Source organism: Acipenser ruthenus, chromosome 5 (assembly GCF_902713425.1).
Source record: "Acipenser ruthenus chromosome 5, fAciRut3.2 maternal haplotype, whole genome shotgun sequence".
Taxonomy (NCBI): Eukaryota; Metazoa; Chordata; class Actinopteri; order Acipenseriformes; family Acipenseridae; genus Acipenser; species Acipenser ruthenus.
This window is the reverse complement of record NC_081193.1, coordinates 75,097,825-75,114,283: the sequence shown is the minus strand read 5'-3', so window position 1 is coordinate 75,114,283 and position 16,459 is coordinate 75,097,825. Positions and strand designations below refer to the sequence as shown.

The 16,459-nt window shown below is 35.3% G+C and overlaps 1 protein-coding gene across 1 annotated transcript in view; it reads left to right on the top strand.

Moving 5' to 3' along the window:
• Nucleotides 1-12,887: 12,887 nt before the first annotated feature.
• slc35f1 (solute carrier family 35 member F1) overlaps nt 12,888-16,459 on the top strand; it is a 101,887-nt gene continuing 98,315 nt past the window's right edge. The window contains exon 1 of the mRNA XM_034005606.3: nt 12,888-13,341. Coding sequence (XP_033861497.2) covers nt 13,232-13,341 — 110 coding nt within the window. The 5' untranslated portion in view covers nt 12,888-13,231. The remainder of the gene's footprint in view (nt 13,342-16,459) is intronic.

Sequence of the window (16,459 nt, the reverse complement as noted above, 5' to 3'; positions counted from 1 at the left end):
AGGAGGCAATATATTTAAGTGATCCTCTGAATGGGTGTCTTGCTTTTTTTGTACAAGTATTTGTTTTTTGTAATGACACAACAATAAACTTTTTGATAACTATTACATTGACCAGTGGTAAAATGCATTGCCATTAACACCTGTCTGTTTTAACTGATCTAATTACAACACATTCAGGCATCATATGTTTTGCAGCTGCAGGTTGCCAATCCGTTTGGGGTGTGTGTTGGTAATTCTGCCAGTAGTGCACACTGCCTCTACTGTAAGGTGACAAGTTAATCTTACAAATGCTAACATGTGTTACAGTTTCATGCTTTAGGCTGGGTATTAAACCAGTCCTATTTGCACGGTACTGTAGTAGTTAAATACCTTGTTGCATTTGTCAAAACGGTGCTTTCTGAAAATGGCATATTTGTGACTAAAGGTTTATCCTCAAAAAAATAACTATTGTTTCCAAAGACAGTTCGTCCAGCAACAATCCCTCTTCACTGAAGTAATGATCTGCTAGCCTTAGAACTGCTGAGCTCAGTGCCTCCAGGGAACCACAGCTGACCATTCCTCCAGTGAAAAGGTTTCACAAATCTTCACAAATTGATGTGACCTTGACCTCTTGCGCAGCGTTTTTCAAACGATTAGGTCTTCCGATTTAAAATGATCCATGAGGGAGGTAAGATTTTATTTTTTCCTTCTCTAATGCGGTGTTAACTTTCTTTCACACACTCAGGATAAAATAGACAAACAGCAAAACATCATGACAAGCCTTGATACATATGTAGTTCACAATTTAAACAGTTAAGAGAGTCACTAAGTGCTAATAAATCTGCTAATAAATCTTTAGGAATCACACATTTACCAAATCTGCCATCATGCAGGACAAATGCAGTTATTATTTATATGGATACTGTATCAAAATGCAGTAACAAAAACTGCCAACGCTTACAGCAACTAAAATACTGTTAAAACGCACTCATGACAAGTACTTGCATTGTTGCACATACCCCTCATTGATAACTACACACAGTGGAACCATTATAAATCACATATAAGAAATCAACCGATCACGAGCAGCATTTTCAAACATTCCTATATCTTCTCTTGTGTATAAATGTCATCCCGTGCATAGAACTATCGGTATTTTAAAATAAAACGCTCTAAATAAAAACATAGCAAAATGGAAATACTGTTATTAACTTTGACATTTGTTTTAATTTGAATAAACTGGACAGTAGGTTTTCAGAAGAAAATATGACAGATAATGCAGAAATAGAAAAGCAACTAATGAAATCCGAACCATCTACGGAGCAATAATCGTTTTCCAACACTAAAACCTGAGGACATTAGCTTACTAGGAGTGACGACCAAAAAATAAAAACACCGAAATCTACAAGCTAAACATGCAGCTTGTCGTGGCTTCAATTATGTAAATAATAAAAAGCCGATTTCAAGAACAGATCTGAATAAACTGTATACGTCTAGACCTTTGAGTGAAAACACAGCGACTGACTTGCTCTGTCGGGTTCGAGATACAGTTTTTGTTTTGTTGAAGAGGAAACGAAAACACCGCTAATCTCTGATATACGAATGTACTCACATAGATTTTGAAAAGTGTCCTATAAAAAGTTTTAATCTGTACGTTTCCAAACTTCACACAGAACAAACAGCCAAAGCTTTTTCAAATTACAAAAAAAAAAAAGCCCTTATAGTTTGTTTCCATGACAACTGAGAACTCTAAAGACAAATGATGAAAAATATTTTCTCCTATTTCATGTACACAAACTACTGCACTGATGTCTAAAAAAACATTTAAGAAAATGTAAGTGACACAAATGAACTGCTAAAGATGCAAATTCTACTTACTGTAAATTCTATGTTAGGGTTACTTACGTGTAGACCCATTCCAGGAAAAACTGAAACATGTTGGTCTTAGACAGCAATAGTTCTAGAACAACTTGGTGAAAGGTCAGGAAAGCTCTTTGGAAACCACAATGCCTAATAAAAACAATCAATACATCTTATCTTTATTGCACTGCTATTCCTAATGAAGGGTACACATTCTCGTGTTTGAACTTAATAAACAAATGAAAAAGAGTTTACAGTAATACGTAATAAATCAAATGTCAGCATTCTTCTCTCTCAGGTATCTGTCATTTTACATAGAAGGTTCAACTTCAGTAAGCATACCTATGTTATCTATGTTATCTACCATATTCCTAATTTCTCATTATACTAAAATTCAGAATGACGAACCTAGTTAGCTACTGAAAGTGTGCATTTAAATCAGTCACCAATATCATGATAGTAAAAACTGTTTACAAGTAGAATGTTTCATATATTCTTTTAAAACAGCCCTTTTATAAAATGTATCCCGACCTTCAAACATGGTCCTGTCTTATGGTTAAAAATGATAGGCCTGACATTATGCACCTCTCTCCCGCTCAGGTGCTTGAAGTTCACATTCCTCGTTCCCCTCAGTTAAGTTTGGCCGTTAACATATCACAGCTATCGCAGATTAAACCTTCTCTCTACTCCTTCATCAGGTTCAGCAATCCCTCAACTTTATGAGTAAGTAGGGGATATAAACTTTAAAACTGTCAGTTCCTGTGAAAATAATGAAGCCCGACAAGTCTGTACAGGAAAAGAGATATTTCAGTGCTATAAAATATAAAATAATTCACAGCTCCAGCGAAATTCATTCAGAATTTCATTTCCACTCAATTTCCACTATTGCACTTTTTCCTTAGAGCAGGATTACAGTGTAGCTGAAAAGCATTAAAAGGGTTCTGTAGTTAATGTAATTTTAAATTACCCAACAATTTGTGTTGCTTGAAATTCTAATTACCTAGGTATAGTGAAACATTTTCATGTTTCTTCAGATGTACAATGTCATTTTGTTAGACTAAAAGATCAAGGTTAATTCTTAGAAATTCAGAATATATATTATCTTCCATCATTAAAAAAAACGGACACAGTTGTGTTTCATGATTGAAGGAGTTTCTGGGAAGCACAGGTACGCGTCCTGGCTGTGGGAAGTTGTCAGGTTTTCTACAGGGAGTGTCACATTGGCTGCCACAGGTTAGGGAGGGGTCTGTTTCTCCTTATTGTGCTACAATGGACCTAGCTGGTCAGCTGCCTGATGATATAAATCGGCCTCTTGCAAGGCTGTCCTTTTTTCTTCCACAGGCCAGTAGCTTGCCAACATCTGCACTCAAGCGCCTGGGTGTAAGAGACAATTGGCTTGGTCATGGGATCAGAGGACACCCGCTGACCTTCCATTCTCCTGAGCTGTTGTGGGGAATTGCTGCAGTAAAGGGGGCGTAATTGGACAATCTAAATGGGAGAAAACATCGGAAGTAAAGTAACTGATAATTGGTAAAAAAAAATATTCAAAAGGTACATAAAAAACAACAACTTTGCTATCAGAGGGTTAAATGAATGCTGAAAATCTCAGTCATGAGCATCACTATCCTACTGCTTAGAAAAATAGTGTCAAGACATCCTTTATGGGAACAGGAATCGGAATTCTGGGGGAATTATTCATATACCTTGAAAATAATAGGTGAATGACATTGTACAGCAAATATCTCATGACTGATTGGGGTGTATATTGAAATATGTAACAGAAGTGTGAATATGTATAGCGTGTTCATTTATTACTCTACATGTATTATCCTTGTATTGTAAAATATGCCAGCTTTATTTGAAATATTATCAAACATAGTTCTTTACCATATGAACTTGAATTTATTTAAACATTTGTATTAAAAAAAACAACAAATAAAAGCAAGCAACAAGCAAGCCTACAGTACTATAGTTCATTTTGTTTGTTGTGTGTCGCTTCAATGAAGCCTGCTGGTATTAAAATGGCCTGTTTTTAAATCTTTTCTTTCTGACAGATTTTCTAAAATGAAATTTCATAGGTCTGTGTTCAAGTATAAGTCCAGAGGGCTTTAACAGCTAAAATATGCTAGCAAACAGCCTGCAGGCCCAGAGGGAACCAATTCATTTCAAAATGGCATTTCGACACTTAAAGACCAAAGCAGAAAATAAACAATAGTGACATCTTTGTGGCTCAGCAGGCTTCATTATATAGTTTAGAAGACTGGGAAGCAATAATAATGTGTTTTCTAAAAACAACAAAGTAATTAAGCGATTGCTTGCTCAGGTGTACAGTGTACAGGTACAGAGTTAAAAATTACACAATATTTCTGCTGAAAATTGGGTCTACAATTTTCTTCTTATTTCCTAGTAATAAGTATAGTGTATTATGTATTTATATATACAATCTTGTGTTTAAATAATGTTAAAAAACAAGGCAATAATGGAAATTCACTGTTGTTTTGAAATATCCATCTCTGGGATTGTTTCTCTCATGCGGTTCATTCCAGATATTTCCTCCCAAGGGATCTCAGATTCATCACTGTTTTATGGTTGACTGTTTCTAGGAGGCACCCAGAAGGAATAAAAAAAACATATCACAAATGTAAAAATAGAAGATAGGTATTCTGTTACAAGACAGATCATTTCCCATGATTAAAGTGTTATCTAATTTCCTTGAGCTTTCTTGCCAATAAAGACAAATGCGTGGAAATGACAGGTCTTCATGGGTATAAAATATTACATTTTGTGTGAGAGACAAGCATCTGGATATAACAATATGGTAGTTTAGAAATGTTTATCCTTTTGAGGGAAACAAGAATAAAAGTGTTTTTGATCTGCGTTAACATTTATTTGTTTTATTGTCTAAAAATATTGACAGTGAAAAACAATATTTATCCAACATCAGCAACATATCTGAATTGTTGCATAGCTCTACTCTTTTTGAGAGGGAGAAAATCTTGTTTTCATTTGAGTTTCATAGTCAATTTAAGCTGTGCATTGCTGTTTCCATTGCAATCAACATTGAAATAGTAGAAATTGTGCAAGCAAACAATAGACATGCAATTGTGTGCCTTAGACAGACAAGACTTAAATGAAAGCTCACTGCTTGTTATTGTTTACTTTAAATTATTGTAAAGAATGAACAGAAATCAAAAATATTTTTACCAGCCCACTTGGAAATTGGCCAGACCACTAGAACTCATTTCACACTCAGGCACGCACAGCCACACATTACAAATGACTTTCAATCACAACTAACCTTGGTTAGAGTGAACCAGTAACCTACGGGCCAATTCTATTAACTTTAAGCGGGAGGGGGGAGCATTTAAGGAAATTACAGATTCAAGCAATAAACATAAAAATGGATTTTGCTGTGGATTTTGCATACATTAGTATTCCCAATGCAATCTAATCAGCCACCAATGAAAAATAAATCTACCTACAATCTACAATTTAAATTTTAATATCTTGTTTGGTCCAGTGTTTTATTTAACCACTCTATTATTTGTAGGAATGTAATTGTGGCAGAGCAGGGCTTTGCCCTTAGAAATACTGGCAGGGAAGGAGTTAAATTCTCCTCCCTGCCCAGATTGATTGCTTCAGGTGGGAGCAATCAACAAATTAATTATTCAATTAAGGACTCAGCCACCTGGTATAAAAGGAGGCCTCAGCCTCCCAGTTGGGGGAAGAGAGTTCTAGAAGAGAAGAAGCAATTGTGGTTTTGTGTGTGCTGTGTTTTGTTAGCTTTTGAAAACCAGTGAAGGCAATGCCCAGCCTGGAAGCTTTATTTGTAAGTTTTGTTTTGTGTTTATTATTTTGTGTTTAAAACCTTTTTGTTTGGCCCTTGTGCCTGTTTATTTTGTATTTTTGTTTATTAAAAAACTTTATTTGGAACTTTCAAACTGTCTCTGAGCTTCACCCTCTGCCAATCCTTGTCACAGTAATGAACTATAAAATATAATCTAATAAATTATAACTTATAACTAATATAATATAATATAATATAACTAATGTAATGAACTATAAAATATAATCTTATAAATTATAACTAATTCATGTTTATTCATGCTTAATATAACCTGTTATTTACAGGTAATTTTAACTGCTCTGTATGAAAACTTTAATGCAAGTAATGCCTCCATGATACCATAGATAGATTTCAGCCCAGAAAAATAGGTTTTAATAGTGTGCTTATCAGTGGTTAAAGCCTGATTTATCGCAAACTAATTATTGCCCTTTAGTAAATATGGTGTAATAAAGCACATCTCATTATTCAGAGTGGGTGCCTCATTTAAATATATTATCATGCATTACCATACAAATCACATATTCATTCTGATTACTATAGTGTGGCACAATAAAATCAATGTGTACCATAAAATGACCATTATTTCACGTGATGGGGAATAAAATTGCAATAGTAAATATGGCGTATGTAAAGAATAGTGTTCACCTGGTGTTCTGCACCAACTATCTAATTTGCATTTTGCCATTTTTGATAGCAGCAGTGTGAAGTAGTGGTTAGGGCTCTGGACTCCTGATCGGAGGGTTGTGGGTTAAATCCCAGGTGGGGGACACTGCTGCTGTACCCTTGAGCAAGGTACTTTACCTAGATTGCTCCAATAAAAACTCAACTGTATAAATGGGTAATTGTATGTAAAAATAATGGTGTAAAAAATTATGTAATTGTATGTAAAAATAATGTGATATCTTGTAACATTTGTAAGTTGCCCTGGATAAGGGCATCTGCTAAGAAATGAATAATAATAATACTAATAATTATTAATCCATTAAAATGATATTGAAATGCATTCAAATTAAGAAAATATCATGGAATTGGGTGGGATCTGGATACTAAGCGGGCGCAAACATAATGTGATGTAAGGATTTTGCCTTGCAATTGCTGACCATCCAAAAACTTTACACCTCTTCTAACAAGGTGCAAACCATTGTAGAAGCAAGTAGCTAAGAGCTGTATAAAAGCAGACACCTGCAGAGATGTGGTGACACTTGGCTCTTGTTGAGAAGAGGCAGGATCACATTTGGAGGAGAAGGGCGAGACATAGAAACCCTGCATATTCAATCTCAGGGTCACTTTGTTTGGGATGCCAAAGGATGCGGTGCTGAAGCGTTATTATCTCACTCCGCAGGTCATCCTAGACCAAATAGCTGAATTGAGGGATGAGCTAGACCCCCGCGTCAATCTAGGGTCCGCTAGCCCTGCACGTGTGGAAGTGCTGTGTTCTCTGCACTACTTAGCCTCTGGTTCCTTTCAGACCACAGTTGGAATGTCTGGAGGGATAGCCCAATCCACCTTTTCCAGAGTGCTTGGCACATTTCTGTATGTCATGCTAAAAAGGGCAGGCCAATACATATAATTTCTTAAGGATACTAGCATAACTGATGTTGGCTGAGGCTTTGCTGAACAACTGTGTTTCATGCTGAGTGACCTCAGCTGTAAGGACTCTCAGATCCTTCTCAGAAAACTTTTCTTTTTTTTCCATATGCCAAGAGGACTTTGCTGCCCTTCCTCTGACATATTATTATTTTTTTTGGTTTGTATTTTCGTGCTCCACAAATGTCATACAGCGCCTGCTCCTCTCTGTACTCCTAACTCACCTCACCTACGGGCTCTAAGTGCGGCCGCAAAATAGACCGATGCAGTCTTTGAAACCCTCATTATCATAATTGCGGATCATTATTTGTGCGTGTTGAGTCATTTGCATTGCTCTTAAGCTTACATAGGCCGCAGTGCAAAATAATTGCCTGGCCACAATGCAATCTGAATTTTGCATCTGCAATTATTTGCACTGCACCTAAAATGTATAAACTAGGCTCCCAATACTTGTTTGAGGGTAGCCTACATATATTAATCAACTACAAGATGTAGCCTTGTTGGCATGAATTGACTTACTGGCATGTATAACTTTTTTTCTATTCATGCGGAAAAGAGCTTTTCAAAGCTGTATAATGCATTGGCTTGCTTTTCAGTGAATTCTCACAAGTATCATTGTATCTGGGGTTGCCTGAAGCACTTGGACTGAGGGCTTTTTTGTGACCAGAATGCTCTTACTATTTTAGTAGGAGATTAGTTTAGCCCGATATTCCGTATACGCTTAACATTGTCATTGTTCATTGTCTGTTTCTGTTCAAACTCAAAGAACTGATTCATTCTTATTGGCTATTCATTTAAAGGTAGCACAAACCAATGGGCCTATCATATTCTGCACTGTATTTATTTAAATGGATTTGGGGATTTTCATTTATAAATCATACAGTGCTTGGCCCGTGGAATGGATGAAGCCTCCACTGAAAATATGCTATGTATGATTTATTATGAAAATGGGGGTTAATAAACAGCATATTTTATACAAATTTCAAAAGTTTATATTTTCCATAATACTTCAGTATGTCATTTCAGATTTTATTTATTGTATGTAAACATCTTCAGAGAACAGTCTATTGTAATACCATTAAATACCAGTGTATTACAAAAGCTTAGCAGAGCTATTAGCTTATACTACTACACACTTTTATATATATATATATATATATATATATATATATATATATATATATATATACACAGTCGCAAACAAAAGTATTGACACCCTTCACCTATTATACCATAATTCAAGGTAACAGATTAAGCACAAGCATTTAGTAAACTTTAACCACTTTTTAATAAAACAAAAAGCATCTTGTTGGTGACATCTGGGCCATTGTGTCTTGCATATTTCCTTTAGCTCAAACAGATTGGGTGCACAATGCTTGGCTGCAGGTTTTTTCAGACCAGTCCAAAGCACTTCTATTGGATTGAGATCTGGTGATTGCAAAGGCCATTCTTTTTATTTTAATTTTCTTCAAGAATTCCAGAGTTGTCTTATTCTTAATAGAATGTTTTGATACATGGCTGCATTCATTCGATCTACAATCACATCGATGTCTCCAGTCCCTGAACTGCTAAATGGCCCCATATCATTATCGAACCACCTCCAGATTGTCTTCATTGAGTGCTTTCATATTTTTTGGCAGATTTTTAGACGGTTTGTTGTAAAAGTGGTTTGCAGCGAGGTCCACATGCATACAAGTCTTCTTTATTCAGATGCCTTTGTACAGTTCTTTCATGCACTATTATGGTTGATGCTTCTAAGTCTTTCTTAAAGTCCTTGACTTTTAATCTTTGATTTTTTTTTTGTTGCTTGAGTGATTCTCCTACCTGCTGTACTTGTCATTTTCTTTGGATGTCCACTTTCAAGCTTTTCAGTTGAATTTGTTCTGTGGTGCTTCTTGACTTGTGAATTTTGGTAGTCTATATTTCTTTTGTACTGTTCTGTAGCCATTTCCTTTGTTGTAGTTTGCTATAAGTGCTTTTCTCAAATGTGAATCCAACTCCTTTGTCTTGACCATCATCTACTGTGTTGCCAAAACGTTCTTCAACAGATGTTGGAAATAATTACCTCTTTTTCTGGCTGTTGACTGTATAATGAAGCTTAGTTACTGAGTAATGGTTTTCAATTAATTACAGTATATTTTAAGTAGTTATATTACAATTTTACAGACTTTTAATATAAAGGTGCCAATACTTTTGTCATGACCTAATATTTAAAATTGCTTTAGTGCTTTTTAAATTTTTTTATAAAGATTGTTTGTTAAACTATCATAAATGGTGTATTTTGGTCTTTGTCATATTAATTACAGTCGGCGCCACCTAATCATGAAATGCTGAGGTGCTTAAATGGGATAGAACTCTGGGAGACGGTTCTTCCCAATGCTATCTATGTCATTTAAATGAGACGTCACTTCGTTTAATTAATTGGGACACAGTATTTTTCTTGAAGGAGTCTCCTGTGGTTTCTCAGGCTGGTGTTGCAAAGAAAGTTGGCGTGTCAACATTGCAGGCGTGATTAATTTTGTTTAGGAATAAAAAAAAAAAAACATTGACTTGTATTTTTAATTATGTATTTATCAGAATGTGATGTGATTTCATTCTTTTTCTTTTCATTAAGAATCAAAAAGTATGCCTAAGGTCGTCTCAACTGCCTCATTTAATTGGGACAGCCGCTTATTCTGAATATTTTTCCTTCTCCCGAGATGCCCCGATAAAGAGACGCCGACTGTAGTGGCTAATGTTCACAATGTGCTTGTAGTTATGTTTTTTGTAGTTATAATAATCTTATGAAGTGTAGGGTGCCAATACTTTTGTATGCGACCATATATATATATATATATATATATATATATATATATATATATATATATATACTGTATATATATATGGTCGCATACAAAAGTATTGGCACCCTACACTTCAAATAAGATACACATGGATGAAGGCTATGTTTGCATCCTGAGCCATTCTAAAAAAAAGGCATAATACCACAGTAGTGATGTCAAGAACTGATAATTCCTCTAGAGGAAAATATACTTGAACTTTGGCCCATTCGACTCCGAGACCATCACTTTCAATTCAAACACAAAATGTCTCGTTTTCAATCACTCGACAGCACCCACAGTACAGAAATGTTAATGATGAATGAAATTAATGATCAACAAAATAAGAATATGTTAAAAAAAAAAGATGTAAAGCTGGTACATTCGTATCTCAGAGACGGAGAAACGGATAACGACATGGAATGTCTGTACAGCACTGAAACACTTCGGTCTCGTAATTTATGACGTCGAAACCCTCGATGAAATTATTTTCTTGTAACTCACTGAAGCCCATCTATTATATAATGGAAATGCCATAGAAATTGCCTATATTTCATTAATTCATCAAAACAGGCTTTTAAAAACTGTTCAGATACAAGTTCAACTTGAATATAGCCTGTAAAGGTCTTTCTGGTATCTATTCATTTCCTGCACAGTTAGTACATAACTCAACAATAGGGCAACAGAACCCCAAACAGCTCAGCTGAGAATAATTAAAACTTAATGAAAAAGAGAATGTACAAAATCTACTAAAGAGGGAATTTCAAACTACTTGCTCTTGTTGCTAAAGAAGACATTTGCCAGAATGTATGATTGAGTGTTTGAAGTTATGGATCATGTTCAAATAAAATCAGAAATGACATTCTACCCTAGTGTAGGACTGAGATGAAAAGAGTTCCTGTTCTTTACAACCTCTAGCTCAGTTACTGTTCTGTAAGAATAATATAAATGATTGATGAAATGACAAATGGACTTTGACATGCAATCCTACTGCAAATGTAAATTATTCCACATACAGATGTAAAGAGAACACAGAAATACTACCCAATTAAACTGTTTAGCTGAATGTCTGGAAATAGCAGCGATCCTTATGGTTCTGCATCTATAACTTAAATTTTCACCAAACTGGTTGCTAAGCAAAAAGATTTGGTGACATACAATCTGTCTTGGTGATCTGTCATGATTTCCCTGATGAATTAAATAAAACAAACAGAGAATAATAAAGCAATTACTGAAATGAATGTGCAAGATTTAAAAACAACAGTGCAGGCAATATTTAATACTTATTCTGGCAGGTAAAGCCAGTAAGGGAATACATTTATATAAAATGAGTGATGCTTGCCTGTCATAGATGTATCTGATGTAAATGTGTCTGTAACCATGGTGAGTTATTGTCCTGTTTTGTGGGCTATAGAATATAAAGGAAAGAGGACTACCATCTGTGATGTAAATTCCATGCAATACATGTGTTGCAATATAAAGTGATGCTTCATTTCTAAGGGAAGTATTGCACTAATATCAAGGACAAATATCATTCAGGTCTATAGGTGTAAAAATAAGAAGAAATCTAAAGCACAAACAAATATCTAGCATCGGATATTTGCATATTGGAATGCGTTTGAAGAACAGTTGTAATATCAAAGTCTTGCATTGAAACTCAAAAGATTATTACTCATCTAATTAGCACAGGATTAAATTCCACCCTTTTCCAATCGTCAAGTTCTAAAGGCACAACATTCTACAGGTCTCACAAAGGCCTGAACTGTCACAGTAAGGATCACACTGAATGCTTTATCCTTGTCCTTTGTGCGCTCTTCTCTGAAGGGTGCCAGTCTTCCTATTTCCCAGACTCTCACAGCCCTTTGACCTACCCTTCCTCAGCTCTGGTGTGACTGAGTTCCTGGTCTGTCTGAAGAAGATGTGTATTATTACATTTAGTTTCATGGTTTTCCAGACAGATGACTTGATAACTTGATGACTCAGAAAAGTCACAAAAGAGCAGGTACCTTTCTGAAAACGGTATATTTTCAGATTCTAATATCGGTCAAGTCACACAAAGAGTTTTCTATTCTGTGTTCTACTGAAAACCATTTGCTATCAGTAACAAGTACAGGCCAGCCCCTAATGTTAAAGACACTGCAGGTGAGACATCATTATTATGCAACATTTTAGTCTGATGGTAAGGAACAATGGTGGCCTTGAAATAAATAGGGTCTGATTATTATAACAAGTGTCAGCAAGACTGAAGGTTAAAGTTGAGGACTGAGAACCAGAGGCTGATTCTGACTGGCTGTGTTGCTGTGTGGGTGCACTGAATTCTCCCTCCTTTTCTTCTGCCCCGCCTATCTGAAACAAGAGTAAGAGAATGTGGCTTATGATTTGGTTTAAATCTGGGCAGGTTAGACAAGAAGCCATGGAGTGTTCTCAATATTCTGATATATGAAAGCAAAGCAAAAAAAAACATGACAGTGAAATTAAAATCGAAATAATAGACACAACAAATACCAATCACCGTAGAGCCTAGTTTGAACTAATCACCAGATTAGTCAGCGGGTTTTTTTTTGTTTTGTTTTTTTTAACAGTTTGACACCTTAATTTTAAAGGTAGTATTTCTTAGTACATTTTGCTCATTTTTTTAACTACTTATCAAACGTATTTTACTTATTTTTTAAGCACGTTTGATCTCTCAGTGTAAAGTTCACTACTTGCCAGATTTGAATGAAAAAAACAAACCTGTACTACATTTCCCAGGACCAAGTGCAAGCAGCGGTAAAAAGGCGCCCTCTGCTGGAAGTATGCGTCATTTACTATAGATGAAAAGGGAAAGCCTTCTAGCAACCACGGCAGTCTGAAACTGGAATTCAGAAGCACAGTTGGTTTGGGGGGACTTCTGTGCAACCAACACAAAGACGCAGGTGCACCGTATATCAGCTTGGGCGCACATTTGCAGGACCTAAATCTCAGATTTTAACTGGATATCCAAAAGCTTACTTAAACCATGGAATAATAACCGTACAGTTGCTTGCACTTTACCTTCAGTTTCAAATCAAGCTCCGCAACAGAATTTCGCGAGCATCTCTCTGTGCTTGGAAAGTGCAGAATGCACCGTGCTTTCTGATTGTCTTATTTTATCCCAGCAATGATCCCCCAGCAGCAAAATCATGTTGTTGCTACTATTGAAAACATTCCTGCTGAAAGCATTACAGCGTCACCTTCGGTGCTCCAGAGGATAAGGAACGTCTTTAACAGGTAATTATAAAAATAAAAGAAAGATATTTCAATGTAATCTTTGTTGATCAATGTCTTTGTCAAACTCCAAGGAACAGGTGGTGCATTTTTAAGCATTCTCGGATAAGCATGACAGCCCGTTCCATATAAATTAATACCGTTACAACGCTAACTTTATACTTTATACGGTTACCGTACGGTTGGCTTAATTCCTGAATTAGGTTTTGAGGACAAGCAAGGAAAATGCAGTAAATAGATTTTGCCCAATAACTAGCATGACATTGTTTCATTTAAACGTTGTATTTGCTGCTGGCTGTGCATGCTGTTCAGACGTTTTTGAAATGCTGTCACAAATATTCCGATTTTATTAATAGAAAGGATACTTAAATTTTAATTATTCTCATCCACAAACACCCGCTACTGCCAGGTTGTTGTTGTGTTGTTTTTTTTGTTTGTTTTTTTTGTTTGTTTTTTACACGTTGCAGTAATTTATTAAACAAACAAGCTGTGTGGTTTATAGTCACAGGTCATATTCTTAAACATGGTTTTGTCTAGTTTAGTCAGTAACCAGTTATATTTTATAATATTCACTTTTTGTACCAATTGTACTTAATCCGTAAATCTTGATTTGATGAACATTATAAAATAAAGAAAATCCAGCTGTACTGTGTGTGTAAATGCCGTATTATTTGCAAGCTAAACAAAACAGAAACCTAGCCGAATTAAACATACTGTATCCAAAATAAATCTTTAACAAGCAATGTTAATAGTTTTAAGAGCTTTGGAATTAATACATTTTGGCGATGCTAATCAATTGACAGCGATAATCAGATTAAATCGTTTCATCAAATAAAACTTTCTTAAGAATGCTTTATTGTTCATATTTGAGGATTGTATATGTGGTGTGAATAAACTAACACGAGTTTACTGAAGTATTTAGCAGTGATGTTTATGCTACAGCCGAAATTTACCGGTACAACAGGTACTTGTTTTAAGTTGCAGTTACATACCTATTTTTTACAATTTAATGCAAAAGCACGACACTTCTCGCATATTGGGTGTGTTAAATTCAAGAGTATTTTAAATGCAAGTCCAAGGGTCCATTGATGGAAATGCAAAGTAATGAATATGGAAGGCCACCCTGGTCAAAATCGCGTTGTTTAGTACACTTTTCAAATATTTACAAGAAGTTCTAATTTGACTTTAGTACGTGTTGTAATTATAATTATTACAGGTAGTGATTTAGCCAATCCGATCACTGAAAACGAAATGAGAACCAATGAATTTAAAGAAAATAGTTTGTGTAATAAATTATCGAATTAAAAGTCGCCCATTCGAGTTAGCATTGGGTAAAGTGCTAGTGTCAGAACACAGGCGCAGTCGTGCGAATTCATCTGCGCATGCCTAGAATGTTTTTTCCTCCATCTTTGCCAAACTGTCACCTTTCATTTTGAATCAGTACTTTACATTTTGTAACTGAGGGTAAATACCCTATACTAATACTTGTTGCAAAAATCAACAAATAAGTTTAAGAAGATATGCTGACGAGTTCACTTTGGAAGTTAGCACAGTACAATATTGAAAACTTTCTTACACAACCCACCAGATTAGTCAGCGTTTTTTTTTTCTTCTTAACAGTTTTACACCTTAATGAAAAGTTATCATGTTTCAAAAATAGAGAATTGGTAATATTTATTAGAATAGTCATATTCCGTATATGATATGCTCAGAAACATGTTTCACTGTCTGCTGGTTGTCGCAGGTAACAATAGTAAAGTTAATAATTAAATTATAATATAAACAAACTAAAATTTAGTTATTGAAAATTACCTCAGTGACCAAAAATAAAAAAATCCTAAAAAACAACGTTTAAGTGGAAGCGATGCTGAATAGGCATTGTCGATTGGGAAACCTTCTTAATTAAGGCCCTGTCCACACTACATAACAGATCTCGAGAACCATACTCGAAACCGCTCTAATCCAGCTCAAAGCGTCCACACTAAGTACCATGTCATGTTTAGTCGGGCTTAATGCGTCAACCCACTAGTTCGGTTACAGTTCCTAGCAGTGCAATGAACAGTGGAAATGAATACAATAGTATTAATGCACTGTATTTTATTTTAAAATAATGTATGCTTTTCAGGGTTTATTTTTAATCAGGTGACGTCCCTTTAAACAAATTGAGCTGATTCTGTTTTCATAATTAAACTCAGAAAAAAACTGTTAATTACAAAATAATCTTTGTTTTTCATATCTTGCCTATGCCTAATCCTACTTTTAACTCGCATTTCATTTTTGCAGTCGCCAGCCGAATTTAACTTTGTGCTTTTGTTATTTTCCTCACTAGTTTAACAGAGATGTCCTGTCAGTTTTTTTGTTTTGTTTTGTTTTTAAAGCATAAAAATGAATACTCATTGCGGAGTGTCCTGGCGTCAGTATTTCGCCAAACATACCACAAAGCATTTTGGGATATTGGAGGATGCACAAGAAATGTAGTTCGGTATTACAGCGTCCACGTTTCTGATAAACCGCACTACCTGATGCAATCTAATTAGAACCGGACTCGAGACTACCCCCCTGAGGTGATCTCGAGTACGGTATTAAACGCTGCGTAGTGTGGAACCAAAATGTATTTAGCACTTTTAAGCTGGTTTAAAGGCATAGTGTGGACAGGGCCTAAGAAAAGGAAGGTACCGTCCACACAAACCATCGAATGCAGGTCTGCCCTATTATTAAGATCATTGAAATAACATGAACATTGTTATTAGACTAATTGAATGCAAGAGTTGTCACTAATATAAAGCAGCCCAGTTTTGTCAACTTTGTTCTACAGCAGTCCCTGAAGATGATCAGAGCTGATAATTGATTTTATATTAATTATTCACATTTTTATGTACCTATATTACCTTTTTCATCTTTATTTTGATTCTTTTGGTACACAGCAGTTGTCCTTTTTAATATACAGTGCCTTCCAAAAGTATTCAGACCCCTGACCAATTCTCTCATATTACTGAATTACAAATGGTACATTGAAATTTCGTTCCTTTTGATATTTTATTTTAAAACATTGAAACTCAATCAATTATTGTAAGGTGACATTGGTATTATGTTGGGAAATATTTTTAAGAAAAATAAAAAA